Below are 14,959 nucleotides of genomic sequence, written 5' to 3'. Positions count from 1 at the left end.
GAGGCGCGGGAAAAGAAAGTATAAAAGAAAATCTAAAACCTGTCCCTAGGCTTGGCTTAATGTGTCTGAAGTAGCTCCAAGGCTAGCAGACAAAATAGAGTCTCTTTGAAGCAAGAAAAAAGAGAAGAGAAAATAAAGACTAAAGAAGGGGTCAAAATCTTGGCGGCTGATTGGAGGAATATGATTGGCTGGAAGCCACTTACACAGCGTCATCTGCGATAACCGGAAACAGCGCAGGCTGTTTTCTATAAGCGGTGTAGTAAGTTTAAAACGGGCGGAAAGATAACGGAGAGAGGCAGAAGAAAGAGGGAAAAGAGAAGAAGATCGATCGCGGCCTATCTTCAGCTCCTCAATTATGCAGAGGTTGATGATTGATGTATATGCCGGGGAAGAGAAGGGGCTGTTGGCCCATCGATGAAACAAAAAAAAGAGACGATGAAATAAGGGCATTAATCTCTTGAGCCATGATAAGAATACAAGGGAGATCAGGGCAACATGTGCCAAGCAGCTGCAATATCAAAGTCGACTTAAAAAAAACTGGGCAAAATCAACAGTATGCGTCCAATACATGGGAGCCGGAGGGGGCAAGTTGCGCCCAAGGAAGGCAAGGGGCCATGAACGAGCCACTTTTGCCTTCACTTCGCCAGCCTCCAGCAGACGTTGTTGGCACATCGAACCAGCATCGGCCTGCCAAGAAACATGCTGTTTGCCGCTGCTTTTGCTGTTTGCCGCTGCTTTTGCTGTTTGCCGCTGCTTTTGCTGCTTGACGTCGTGCGCATGGGGCCCGTTCTAGCCCAAGGCCTTCTTCACTTTGGCCTGTCGGAGTTCGTTCACATGAAAGAGGTGGGTGGTGCATCAAAGAAGGCGACAAGGGTGCTTGGGTGATGGAGAGAGAGCTAGCTTATCGTCGCTGCGACAATTTGGGCTTTTGGGGTTTGCCATGTTTGCCATGTTTGCATTGCTTCCTTTGTTTCTTGTCACAGGATTATAAGATGCCCGGATTTATAATACTGCCTGCAGTATAGTGTTCATGCATAGTAAAGGAAGGGTATCGGAGACATGGAGGATGATGGTGTGGAACGGAGAGGCAGAGAGAGCCCAAGTACAAGCGGACAAGGAGGGGGGTAGAGGAGGCGAAGTAGCGCCGGAAGCTTTGAGAGCGTATAGTTGGAAACGGATACTTTGCATTTGCAAGGAGACAACTGTCTGTCTTGTTGCTAGACTTGGTTTCTTTTTGGCATCTAGAGATGGATAGAAGAGTGGGGGGCTGGGACCAGAGAGACGGCAGTCGAGCACATAGAGGCTCTTTCTCCTGTGTCGGCCCTGGATTCGCTGGGGGAGTGCAAAGGACCTACGACAGCGGGGTTGAGCAGCAGGAAACAAACTAAACACCACCAGAAAGAATACTCCTAGAACTGGGCCGGAAGAAAGGGACAGCCTTGCTGAATTCCTCGCTTTTGACAACTGCCAGCTGGCCTGTCTCTTTTTTTTTTTTTTTTTCTTCCCTTCATGGCGCTGAAGCCAAGAGCCCGTAGCCAAGGATTGCATTCCGCCGACGAGCCTTACGCTAGTGGGGGAGTTCTCTCATTGTGTGTCTATTGTAACGCCTTATGTTTGACCTGCCTGATCTTTTTTTGGAGGTTTTCTTCTTCACAAGCGAGTTTGGAGGTAGACATAAAGGGAATAAACAAAAGCTTGCAAAGCCTTTCTGGGACCGTCTGTGTGTTGTGTGCTGCTATGTATGGATGGACCTGAGTGAAATTGTCTGTGGCCTACGTCAGTTCGGCCTGGAAACGGCGTAATCACATAGCTGCCGGCTCCGAGTGCAAAAGAAAAGAAAAAAAAAAACAACAATTGCCAGAACACTGCGACATGAGGGGCAGGCGGACGGAGGTGATGAGTGAAGCAGCAGGCTTGGCGGAGTGCAGGCTCTGGCTTGCTCTGGAATCGGATCGTTGAGACTACTGCTTCATGGATGCACGTAAAACGAGAATTGCGTACGTGCATATGTGCATGTGTTGAAAGCTATGCGCCTTGGTTCTATTGGTCTTGCATGTGATATGAATCTGGGAGAGTGGTTTGGTTTGCTATAGGTGTCTCATTCTTGGTTTGTACTGGCGCTGTACTTGCCTGCGTTTTGTGTCTGTTGTATCTTGTACCTGATTACCTGATTCTTTGTGCTGCCTGCACACCTCGCGTCATGTACCCCCGCCTTGTACTGCCTAGTATCTTCTACTTGGCTGCACTGGCCTGTCGTCTTTGTTTGTCTCGCTCCCCTTGCCCTACGCCGTAGCGTGCTTGCCTTTGCCGAGCGGCATCGCACTTCCTGGTATGCATCTATCCGGCTTTGGTTTTCTTTCACTCTCTTCTTCTTGCTTCTCAAAAACTACGGGACGATACAAATTAAAAGGGGGTGAAGAGAGGACAGGGGTGTCCGGATTCTTTGGGAAGGAATTAGGAACGGAACAGCTGCAAGGGATGGAAGAGGCGGGGGTGTGAGAGAAAACAGCAGGCAGTAGAGAGTAATAGTAACTGCTCAGGGTGTAAGTAAAAGCCATAAGAGGCAGCAACCAAAAAGATGAAGGACTGAGAGAAAAAATGACCGATAAAATAGAAAAAAAGAAAAAAGAGTCTACGTAAGTTGATGCTTCTTTCCTTCTGTGACTTACTGCCTTTGTCCAATCAATGGGCCAGGCCAAAGGTAGAAAGAAGGAGAAAACTTTCAGGAGACGGCGGCCCATCTGAAAGGACTCATCCACCCGGTCGCTCTTTCCCGCTGTTCCTGTCCAATATAAGTATCGCCTTGTCGGCCCTCTCTGCATCTTCTCTTTCCTTCTTTCCATCATCATCAGTCTCTGAGTCTTCACTCCTTATCTTCCTCTCTTTTGCTTGCTACCTCTCTTGCAGCTGTGCTTTGCATTCCCACCCCCACACTCATTCTTTCGTTCTCTGCCTATTGTTTCCCTCCTTTGTTGGTCTCTCACCAATCTACTGTACACTTCATTCCTTGCAGCTAACGTGCTGTTTTCTGTCTTTTACTGTTCATTCTTGCTCCCAAGTTCAAGTAGCTGGTTCTCTTGATTCTGCACGAATATTCCATTCATTTACACACACACACACTCTCTCTCTCAGACACTGTAAAGCCCTGCACTTTCTTTTTGAAATATCTACACTCGCCATTTACGTCTTCACAATGTCCTTCTCCAAGATTGCTTTCTCGGCTGTGGCCGCGGCTAGCCTCGTCTCTGCCGGCCGCACCCATGGCTACCCTCCCTATGCGCCCCATTCTACCGGTACTTACAGTACTCCTAGCGCCCCCGGCACTACTGGCATTCCCGGTACTACTGGTACTACCTCAACTGGTGCTACTACCTACAAGATGGTCCAAAACTACAACATGACCAACTTCTTCGACAACTTCCAGTTCTTCACCGAGCCCGACCCGACCCTGGGTTACGTTCAATATGTTGGCCCTGAGATTGCCAGAACAAACGGCTACGCTGGCTATGTTGAGGATGCCGTCTACCTGGGTGCTGACTTCGCCACTGTTAACCCCGAGAATGGCCGCATGAGCACTCGTGTCACCTCCAAGCAAGCTTTCACTAGCGCTCTCATTATCGGTGACATTGCTCACATGCCTTTTGGCCCTGGTGTCTGGCCTGCTTTCTGGACCTTTGGCCCCGGATGGCCCAACTCGGGTGAGATTGACATTATCGAGGGTGTTAACCTGGAGACCGAAAACCACATCACCCTCCACACTGGCCCGGGGTGCAGCATCACCACCGAGGGCAGTGATGAGTCTAGCGTCCCGGTTGATCCCAACTGCAACTTGAACCAAGGCAAGACTGGTTGCAGTCAGAACACCAAGGCTCCTTTTGGACCTGCTTTCAACGAGCTTGGCGGCGGTGTCTATGCTATGGATTGGACTAGCAAATACATCTCGGTCTACTTCTTCCCCCGTGACTCTATCCCTGCTGACATCACTGCTGATGCTCCTAACCCCGCTAACTGGGGCACGCCCGTTGCCAAGTTCAACGGTGGCTCTGGCTGCGACATCAACTCCCACTTCATTGACCACAACATCATCTTCAACACCGATTTCTGCGGTGAGTGGGCTGGCGCTGTCTGGACTGAAGACCCGGAACTGACTGCTCTGGCCGCTACTTGCAAGGAGTACGTTGGTGCTAACCCTCAGGTCTATGCTGAGGCCTACTGGCTCATTAACTCGGTCAAGATCTACGAGTCGGATGCCGCCCAGGAAGAAACCCCCAGATACCCTAGCAGCAGCAGCACTGTCCCTACTGGCAGCATCCCTACTGGCCTGTACCCCAGCAGCAGCACCACCACCAGCAGCAGAGGCAGCGTCCCTACTGGTCTGTACCCCAGCAGCAGCACCAGCAGCAGAGGCAGTGTCCCCTCTGGCGTCTACCCAAGCGGCGTCATTCCTACGAACGACCCTGCTCGTCCTTCGGTCATTCGCCCTTTCGCTGCCTAAGTGTCTTGACAAGCTTATCAATGAGTTGATTGGATATGCAGCACATGAACTCTATGGAGCTCACAAGCTGATATTCATCTCCTTCCAACATTCACTTCCATGATAAACAAAAGGCATCCGCGTGTCATTCGTCAATTTCTTACGTCATATCTCGTATCTTTTCTGGGTTTACTCTGGCTTCTTGTGTTTTTATTTTTTGGCTCATTCTATATCCATTTTCATTTCTTCCTTTCTTTGTGTCTCACGACACGCTTGTCTGCATAGCAAAGCATAGAGTTGCTTTGATTCGTGTTTACCTCACCAGGGCTTCTCATTGTACCGACGGAGCTTGCCTCCTTTTTTTTTTTTTTTTTTTCTCTTCAAACTTTTACATATTTTCGAATTTTGAATATATCTGCTCTTAACCTCAAGTATTGAATCTGGCTGTGAACTGTATTTCCGCGCTCTTGTGGGCTTTGAATATCTTCAGTACCGTAGTAGTGTTTTTAGCATATTCTAGAAAACGGACGTTGAGTTTTGGCAGTGCAGGCACGAAGCTAGATCCAATGGTCTTGGAAATACTTCACTAGTGCCTCTGCTTGTTTCCCTTAGGCTGGTTATTAAACAAAGCATGCCAAAATCACCATGTTTAGTCTCTGCTGTTAGTAAGTTTGCTAGTTTAGCTCCAGAGAAGCCCTTTCAAGTAAATTCTGCCTCGAAGGGGAATGGCTGGCTGGATGGATACGTGTTATTTGATTGGCCGCTTTTATCCTTTCTGCTATTGGTCGTATTTGTTATCAAATTTAATCACTTTGTTCCTATATACACTGAATTCTCCATGGCATGCCTTATCAGAGTTGACCCATTCTGAGAGCCCATTATTTGGGAGTCTAAGCCCAAGCTTTACTGGGGAATGGCCTGTATTATAAGAAGCCCCTCCAAGACTTGTCTTCACGGTGTGGAGCTCCATAACTTAGGATATCCTAAGCGCCATCCACGGCCTCCCGTCTGGGCGAATATACGCTAGGCATTGCTGATGGTCTGGGCGAAAGGGCCTTCCGAAAATGCATATCATATTTTACATATTCGTAAACAAAAGTAATCTTATAATGATCAATGGAGACGTATAACTTAGGCTGGTCGTTGAAATTATTAGGTTGCTGCACGGCCTGTTGGTTACACAGACCGTCTACCTAATTCTTTATGTTCAGGTTTGCCAATGTAACACGAAGATTTGTGGATGGCCATTACCGAGCTTCTGGGGTTTGCTCCTATGGAAGCCTACAGCTTTGCTTCATCAAATAGGAAGATGGGAACAATGGAAGATATCTGCCAAGCAAACGGACGACAATTTTACCGAGATCTAGTGGCCGATTAGGCTTGGGTTGGCGGCCTTGGGCAAATCTAACCAACCTCCTCTGCCGTCACTTTCCAAGGTGTGTGCCAGCTCTCCCATGGCTTCTTACGTCTATCTTTGCGACTGGAGCCTTTTCCATCAGAAGCAGCCCTGGGGCTTCCTTGTGGGATACGCTTCCAGGTTCCATACCTTGTATTTTTAGTTTGTGGCGCCCTGAATGTGAATTAGCCTAGTCTAAGAGGCCAACAAGTACTGGGCCATGGAGTACGCTGGTTTTGCCGAGCGGCTTGGATGATGTTGCCTTCCGACGCCACTTCTTGGCAGCCAGTAGTTGCAGGTGAGCGTCGACTACGGAGCCCCTGCGACTTTTGGGGGTCTGTCTTTGCATCTAAGCGGATTTTCTGCCAGACGTTGCCTAAGCGAGGGTTTCCTTGCAGTGGGAGGCTCTAGGATTGTTTATCTGGCGTTCTTGGCTTGTGGCGGCCTGCATATAAGATAATCTAGTATAAGAGACCAACGACGGTCGGCCTGGGGTGTTGGTCCTAGTGGGATAAGTTGAATATATTTTACGTTTACCGGAATCACAGAGATCAAACGACGCCGGATTGGCTACCAGACAGAATTAACCCCTCTGCAAAATCCACCGTAGAGTTTTGGCGAGTGAAGTGCAATTGCTCCCAAGCTAACCTGTTCCTCTTGCCTTCATCATATCTTGCCAGATAATCGCCAGATCTGGGGAAGCTGCGAATCTGCGAATCTGCGAAAGTTCTCCTTGCTTGTTGTTTTGTAGATCAACAGGGCGGTCCACTAAGCACCTTTTCCAGGGTGCTCATACTGGCTTTGTTAGCCTTAGGGAACTAGGCGGTGGCCGCATCCATCATCTGCGGAAGTATGCACGACCTCACTCCTTGAGTCACTGACTTTGGGGGTGCACCGTTATGGACTCTTCTGATTTGGCGTAGCACGTTTGCTGCCCTTCGGGCTTTAGTCACTATCTCTTGGCATTGCGTTTTGAAACTTAGGCTGATGTCCTAGATGACGCCGAGCTCCTTCATTTCTTTCCTTGGGCTTAGAGTTACTCTGTCCGAAAGTCGCAAGCCTCTCCCTATGCTTAGGAGCTTGCGCCCTGCATATAAATGAATAAGGCCTGTTTTGCTCTAGTCAATTTGCAGCTTGGCTTTCCTCTAACACTCGACCGCTTGTGTCATGTGGTTCTGCAGGATGATGATGTTGGTTTAGACCGATGTTGACGATATATTAGGCCGTCGTCTACGTGTCTGAAGTTGGGCAGTCTCTTAAAGAGTTCCGCCATGTACAGCATGTAGAGGGTGGGAGAGACTAGGGAGCCATATAGCAGGCTACCCCCTACCACGCTCTTCACTGAGAGCCCTACTTTGACCAACAGGCTGACACTCCTACCTGTCAGAAAAGAGCCTACCTATTTGCACAGGAAATTTGGCCACAGTTGTTTCCTCAAGAGAGTAGCCAACCTGCTTTTCTTAATTGGTTCGAAAGCGCCCGCGATATCAAAGGCGACATTAATGTGATCTTTCGCCTCTTTGATTTGCCGCTAATTTCCAGATGAGATCCGTGGCAGCTCTTCTCAAGGCCTCCAATGCAGGGTTCTGCAGGTTGATGATGTTCAACTCCACTGCACGGCTCTTCTCCAGGCCACCGTCCTTTCAGGGCTCTTTCTCGAGGTTGACAGAAGCGATTTGATTTGATTTGAATATATTAAACGTCTACGGGAATCTCTGAGATCAAACGACGCCTGAGACTTTAGTTGAGTTGAGTTGAATATATTTAACGTCTACGGGAATCACTAAGATCAAACGACGCCGGATTGGTTACCGGACAGAATTAACCCTCTGCAGGGCTGACCACAGGTTTTGGGCGAGAGAAGCTCGTATGCTCCCAAGCAAGCTTGTTCCTCGTCTTCCATCTGTAGTCGTCAGAAACAAAAAAGAAAAAAGAAAAAACAGGAAACAGAAAATAGAAAACAGAAAACAAAATACCCCGTCTAAACGCCCCTCCTCTCCCCGTGCCAGCTCGTCCCCTGTTATGTGTCTACACGACACGCCCTCCACTTAGGGTCCAGTTTCCCAGCTAGGTAGTTACACGACCTATCTTCTCTGAGGAGTTTTTTGACAAACCTCCCCGCCAGCCTCGTAGCGTTGCCCATGCATTCCCATGGGTGGCTGAAGTCCTTTAGTTTGCCGCAGTTCGGCACTTGGCATCTTTTTTCCGCGTCCTGATGGTTGAACCTGGTGTGGTATTCCTCGAAGTCGCCGTGTCTGGAACGCGCCGCGAGGATTCTCGCCACGGTGCCTCGGTTCAGTCCTTTCATCCAGTCTACCTTGTATGGCCTTGGAAGTCCCAACGCCCCTCCAAGGTGGTCGGTGTTTGGGCAGTTGTCTCTCATCCAGTCCTTGAAGTCGGCCCTGAATGCGTCGTTCTTCCAGCGTCTCGCCGCCGCCAGAGACATCGTCCTCTCGGGAACCAGTAGGTCCGCGCTCTTGCATCCCGCTTTGGCCAGTTGGTCCACTGCTTCGTTCCCCGGGACTTCGCAGTGCCCTGGGACCCAGTATACCCTACCGACCGGCTTGTCTAGTGCTAGGCTCTCCGTTCCGCCTTCCCACTTTGCAAGGATGCGCCGGATCTCGTCGATTTCGAGTTGAGAAGTGCCTGGCTTCCTCATTCGCTTGCTGATCCGCTTCGCTACTCCCAGGTTGTCCACGCACAGATTCAAACCCTCTGCTTGTGGTGGGGCAACTTCCGCTGCGATCCTGACTGCTCTGAGGGCTGCGATCGCTTCCGCGTCCGCCACTTCCCTGAACTTCCCACATGCCCCAGAGCCTTGAGCCAGGGTCTTGCCTCCGTGGTAGACAGCCCAGCCAGCTCCCGTGTTTCTGTCGCTGTCACGCGAGCCGTCCGAGTAGACCCAGATTGTGTCCTGAGATTCTTTCTCGAGCAGTCTAAGATGGGCCTTGGCCGCTTCTTCCTTGCTCAGTTTCTCTGCTAGTGGGTCGGGCGGTCCCTCCCCCTCTGGCAGGAGTTTGTTGGTATCTCTGATCGGGAAAGGTAGCATTGCCTTTGCCTTGTCTATGGTGCCGTCTATTGTTGTCATGTGCAGGGGATGGTCTGTGTTGCATGTGTATGCACGTATCCCACCCGCCCGTATCATTTCTTGACAGATTATCCTGAGGCTTGGGAAAGCCGCGAACCTGTATAGACTAGGCTTGTTCGTCGTCTTATAGACCGGCAAGGCTGCCCTGATTCCGTCTGGGAGCACAACCTCCAGCTTGTCTAGGGCCGTCTTGCTTGCCATGGGTTACCATGTGGTGGCCGCATACGTCAGCTGTGACACCACACAGGCCCTCATGACCTGCAATGCAGACTTTGGTGGAATTCCGAAGTAGACTCTGCTGAGGCGTCGAAGTACGTTGATGGTCCTTCGGGCTTTCGCCATTGTTTCTTTGCAGTGCTTGTTGAAACTCAGGCTAGGATCCCACCAGACCCCCAACCACTTCATTTCGTCCATCGGAGCCAGCCAAGTTCCATCTGGCATCTGGAGTTTCGCGTCCATGCCTGCGGCTTTACGCCCTTTGTATAGGTGCATGAATCCCGTCTTGCTCCAGTCGATCTCCAGCTCGTTCTCGCTGCACCATCTCGTTGCCATACTCAGCCATTCTCCTATCGACAGGAGGTTGGCCTTGACTGACCGCGATGATACGTAGATCAAGCCATCGTCTGCGTACCCGAGACTCTGCATCTTCCTAAAGAGGTCTGCCATGAAGAGCATGTAAAGGATTGGCGAGGCTGGTGAGCCCTGTGGTAGGCTGCCTCCGACTTTCCTTTCCACCGGGAGTCCTCCCTCCACGGATAGGCTCACCTGCCTGTCCGTCAGGAAAGAAGCCACCCACTTGCATAGGGATTCTGGCCATCGCTGGCTTCTCAGCCTGGCTATCAGCCTTTCCTTCTTGACCGCATCGAAGGCACCTTTGATATCAAAGGTGACCAACGATGTGATCTTCTTCAGCTTTGACTCTCCCATGATGACATCTGCCAGTTTCCAGGTGAGGTCTGTGGCCGCTCTTCTCGGGACTGCTGAGGCGTAGTGTACCGGAATGATCTGTAGTTCCACTGCCTGTGTCGACAGCTTTCTTGCTACCACCCTCTCGAGACTCTTCCCGAGGGTGCCTGAGACTTTACGACACAGAAAAAAAATGACACATTGTATTGTATTGTATTATTTTACGTCTACCTACCAATTATTTCGCGGTAATACGACGGCATATTCCGGACAGGAGCCGTTGGCTGATGTCAGCTTCCCGTGGCTCCTCCTGGGCGGTCAGCAATTGCAGGTTTGCTTGGATTTCGAGCGCCTCCTATGACTTTTTAGGGTCCGGCACTTGGGCCAGGATGGCTCTCTGTCCAGCATTGCCCTAGGGCGTGCCTGCTGGGTTCCAGGTATTTTTGGTCTGCGACGACCGCGTGTAATCTAGTCTAAAAGGCCGCCGGCTTTCAGCACGGGGGGGAAGCCCCGGCAGAGTACAGCGGTTTTGTCCTTCCGTATGCATGGCTGCTGCCGCATCATTTTTAATATTTTTCCCGTTCTGCTGGTGGTTGGTAGCAGAGCTCCCTCCACACCTTCACACGGAGCCCTCCTCGACATCTCCTTCCTGTCCTGCAAACGTTTCCTCGTCCTATCTCTTCTCTCTTCCCCTTCCATTCTCCCTCAACTTCGCCCTCCTCGTCCCCTTCTTCGTTGTTGCCCTTGCTGTCGTGGAGTTGGTTGTGTCATCCTAGGCTGCCCTTGTTGTGGTCGCTCCCCTGTAGTCTGCGGTGGCAGTGACCTGCCTCTACGCGTTTCTTGAGGGGGGGCTGCCTCTGTGGTGTCCAGACAGCTCAGCTCGGGCTCGGGTTGTTGTTTCTCTTTAAGGAGCATCAGGTTGCGGCGAAGCACGTTGGCGACATAACTTGTCGCTTTCGTGTTTTTAAGGAGCTTGTCCGCGAACCTTTGGCTCCATGGTCTGGGTAGTGCCTTGCAGGTCCACCAGTGTCCTCGTTCCTTGGCTTGGTTGCAGGCTCTGCATCCAAGTGGGCAGTTGTGTCCCCATCGCTCGTGGTATCTGTCGAAGTCTCCATCGCCAGTTCTAGCCGCGAGGATATGGCCCAGCTCTATTCGAGTCAGCCCTTTGTAGCGGGAGTTGCGGAAGGGTGGTTCAGTGGGGACGCCGGTTCCAAGCGGACGGTATCCTCTTTGTTCTTTCCACCACCCTTCGTAGTCGAGACGTAGCTGGTCTCTTCTCCATCTCCGTGCTCCTGCAAGGCTGAAGCGGTGTTCCGTTACCAGTCCCTGGCATCCCAACTTGGCCTGGGTATCGGCTAGCTCATTGCCTTTGATGCCCATGTGTCCTGGGACCCATAGCACTCGGGCGAGCCTTCCGGGTGTCTTGTCTGCCCAGGCTTTTAGGATTCGTCTGGTTTCGTCTACCGCTTCCTGTGATGTGCTGTTTTTGGTGGCTGCATTTCGGAGTCGGTCCACAACTCCTCTGTTGTCTAGACACAGCCAGATTTCTCCAGCTCCTTCGCGAGCTGTTGCTCGCTTAGTTGCCTCGAGAGCGCCAACTGCCTCCGCATCTGCCACCTCCATCCACTTTCCTAGAGCTATATGGTTTGCTTCTTGGGTAGCTCCGTCTTCTATGATAGCCCATCCTGCGCCCGCGTTGCCACTTGCATCTTTCGATCCGTCGGAGTACGCGACGAGCGTTCCTGGTAGGGTATTCTCTACCTCTGCCTGGTGTCGCTTCGTTTCCTCCTCTTTGCTGAGCCACGTTCGGGGCGACATGTCCGGTCCTTCCCAGAGCGGCCTCAACCTAGTGTGTTTCTCCATTTGCGCTGGGAGGAGTTTGCGTAGCCTCGCCACCACTGGGTTGTAATTTGGCCCTCTCAGAATGTGCCTATCATCTAGTGTGTGCCACCGTATGGCTTCCCTCCTCTTTTCATCCTCCAGGAGGATTTCGAAAGGAGGAATGCCTGCGGCATGGTGTAAGCATTCCCTTGGTGTCGTACGGTACATGGGGAGAGCTGCTCGGAGGCACTTCCTCAGCGAGATGTTCAGCTTCTCTGCTGCCTCTTTTGTTGTCTCTAGCCCAGACCAGGCGCTCGCTGCAAAGAGCGCTTTGCTCACGGCGCAGGCTCGTACCGCTGTGAGCATGCTCTTTGTGTCTGCTCCTTTGTAGCAGCCGGCTAGATACCTCAAGCCATTTGCCAACCGGTTGACACTCGCAATGACCTGTGCAATGTGCTTGTTGAAGAGAAGACTCGAGTCCAGGTGCAGTCCAAGCCATCTCATTGATTCTTTTGCCGGGGTCGGTTTGTACGTGCCTAGGCCTTCCACGGTCACGGATGGGCTTCCTGCAATCCTCCTTCTGCCCTTGATGTGCAGAAGCGTTGACTTTCCCTGGTCTATTTCTAGACCGTTGAGCGTGGTCCACTCTACCACTTCCTTCATGATGACTTCGATTGAGCTGCTATTTTCTGCGAAGTCTCGCCCACTGACCACTAAGGCCCCGTCGTCTGCATATCCCAGTAGCGGGGGGATGTGTTTGTAGAGCGGTGCCATGAAGAGCATGTATAGCACTGGGGAGATTGGCGAGCCCTGCGGGAGAGAGCCTCCCACGAGGGTTGTAGTTGTTTCTTCGGCGTGGATGCTCGCCTCAAAAAAAAATGACACAAATGCAAAATTCAGCAACTTAATCAAGAATAATGACGCATTTCTTTGTGAATCCCTACTAATGCCATAATAGTTTAGTGGTTAGAATACGTCGTTGTGGTCTTTACAGTCCTCAGGATTCCGACGTGACCCATGTTCGATTCATGGTTATGGCACGTTTCTTTTTGTCTTTGAGACTTTACTCTCTCTTGGAGAGTAGCAGGCAGGTTTTCTTTTGGTTCTGGTTCCAAACAAAGAGAAACGAAGAACACCTGAAACAAACAAATGGATACAAAGTAGGGAGAGCCGTCGTATTACCGGGAAAACTGGTAGGTAGACGCTAAATAGTACATACATACATACAAATGGTCTTCGTGGATTTAACGTTATCCTGATCCTGGAAGTGGTTGCTCTTTTTTTCTTTTCAACACAATCAATTCATGATGTTCATGGTTTTTTCTGTCTTGCAAACGCCTGTCAGCTCTTTTGCCTCGTCGGCTGTTAGGCATTGCTTGTTTTAGGCCTTGAACTGCCTTTTGCTTTTATGCCCATGACCTGCCACTCCAACTATCACCAAGTTTTCCTTTCAAGATCAGACAAGGTATAATCAGGCAGGGTGCCCATCTATGCATAAGGTTAACGAGGCTTGTGTATGGTCTGTAACATGCATTCATGCTACGTATCTCAGTAGATCTCACATTTGAAATGTCTAGATATTGACACAAAACAAGTTGAGCTTAAATGTCGCTACTACTTACCATTCAAGCACCAAGGAGGCTACACTATGAGGTGATCTCGCAAAACCCATTTTCAAAGCCCCGCTGGTGAGGGCCTGAGCAAGTTGCAGCCTCGTTTGAAAGACTAGTGAAGACAGGCATCGTCGAAAAGAAAAGGCACCAATCGTGAAAATACTCGCACAATAACTGCGCGCGAACTCCAGTTAGTCCAAGCGCCACTGGCTGTATCAAGATGTAAGATGTGCATTTCCTGTTTCCAAAACGATTACATGAGGTACATCTGAAAAGAATCATGTATGATCACCAGACTTCGACATCTAGAGCTCGGCTGAAGCGAAATTTTTGTATAAATATCAGGCGCACATCTGCTCAAAATCATCTTCTTGGTTTATCCTTCTCATCATCATCATCATCATCATTCATCTGATATCTCACGCTTTTTTCTCTTCTTTCAGCTGTGCTGCTTTTTATTCTCTTCTTTGTTTTGCTGGCCAATTACTTCCCTTTGACGTATAATTTTCTTCTTTTTAATCTTACCCTACTTTTTTTTTTCTAATACTCCCTTTTCATCATGTATTTCTCCAAGCTTACCATTCTCTCTACCCTGTTTGTGTCGGTTCTTGCCGCCCCTACCTACGATTCGGGTGTTTCCAAGCGGGCTGATGTTCTGACCGTCAAGAATTATGCCGACTTCCAGGTTTCTTCTGGTGTCGCTGGTAACGCCTTGCAAGAGGTTGACGACGAATTCAATGTATGTCGCACAATGTAAACCCACACAAGCCTTTATTATACGACCAAAGCTAACATGATATTTCCTTCCCAGGCTGCTGCATTCCGTGCCAATCCCGCTGATGTCAGTGACAATGACATCGCCATCATGAAGGCTGCTCGTGTAACTGCTGAAAATGCAGAGACCGAAGCTGGTGGTTTCAACGAAGCTATCGATGCTGCTGGAAAGGACACAGATGCTGGAAAGGCACTACAGAACGGCAAGATCAAGAACAAGGTTATGAAGCTAGAGCTCCAGGTCCTACTAGCCGATATTGAAATCGGCAAGAACGGCGACGCTGACGGTAGCGTTGCTGCCAAGCGCACACAGGAGCTAACTAAGCTTAACAAGAACGTTGCTCTCGACGAGAAAAACGCTGGTGCTGCCAGTACGGCCGTGGACTTCCAGGGCTCTTCGGACCCCGCCACTAGCGGATAAGCGGATAAAGAGTCTCATATCAAGGCTCTTAGATGGCGCCTAGAGAGAAGAACAAGAAAGAGCTTGCTGGTGGACATCGGGGGATATGGCGCGCTGAACAAAACCATCTTGTCTTGAAACATGGGCAAGATTTCAGGTCCCAAATACTTGATGCCAAGCTTGGACTGGCTGTTATTAGCTTAGTTTCTGGAGAACGAGTTGAGCTTAGATACTCCATGGGCGAGAATGATTGTTGTGCGACTTTTTTTAAATTAATAATACCAAGTCTTAGCTACACGAAATAATCAAAGCTATAGAAAAGACCACCTACCATATTCCAATAGTTACGGTTCCGTAAGATAAACTATTCGCACAATCTGTAACATGTGTTGATGATCGTGCAAGGCGAACGTTTCATAAGCTTATCCTTTGTGAAACACAGTTGTCAACGTTGTCAACTGTGGGGCCTTAACAATACTAGGCAAGG

The 14,959-nt window shown here is 50.1% G+C and overlaps 3 protein-coding genes across 3 annotated transcripts; 2 read left to right on the top strand and 1 right to left on the bottom strand.

The window, feature by feature from the left end:
• Positions 1–3,193: 3,193 nt before the first annotated feature.
• HOO65_020311 (putative endo-1 3(4)-beta-glucanase) lies at positions 3,194–4,495 on the top strand (the record flags this gene model as incomplete). The annotated part of the gene is made up of 1 exon (XM_071000035.1): positions 3,194–4,495. The coding sequence occupies one exon, from the start codon at positions 3,194–3,196 to the stop codon at positions 4,493–4,495; it is 1,302 nt and encodes a 433-aa protein (XP_070860949.1).
• Positions 4,496–7,890: 3,395 nt separating this feature from the next.
• Positions 7,891–12,459, bottom strand: HOO65_020310 (putative double-stranded RNA/RNA-DNA hybrid binding protein; the record flags this gene model as incomplete). The annotated part of the gene is made up of 3 exons (XM_071006282.1): positions 7,891–8,945; positions 9,204–9,935; positions 10,698–12,459. 3 exons carry the CDS (start codon positions 12,457–12,459, stop codon positions 7,891–7,893), a joined length of 3,549 nt encoding a protein of 1,182 aa, XP_070860948.1.
• A 1,398-nt stretch (positions 12,460–13,857) lies between these two features.
• Positions 13,858–14,493, top strand: HOO65_020309 (uncharacterized protein; the record flags this gene model as incomplete). The annotated part of the gene is made up of 2 exons (XM_071007056.1): positions 13,858–14,037; positions 14,110–14,493. The coding sequence occupies 2 exons, from the start codon at positions 13,858–13,860 to the stop codon at positions 14,491–14,493; spliced, it is 564 nt and encodes a 187-aa protein (XP_070860947.1).
• Between the last annotated feature and the right edge of the window lie 466 nt (positions 14,494–14,959).

The sequence above is a fragment of the Ceratocystis lukuohia genome (genome assembly GCF_044167205.1).
Source record: "Ceratocystis lukuohia strain C4212 chromosome Unknown Supercontig2_pilon, whole genome shotgun sequence".
Lineage (NCBI taxonomy): Eukaryota > Fungi > Ascomycota > Sordariomycetes > Microascales > Ceratocystidaceae > Ceratocystis > Ceratocystis lukuohia.
This window is presented reverse-complemented; position numbering and strand designations above follow the sequence as displayed.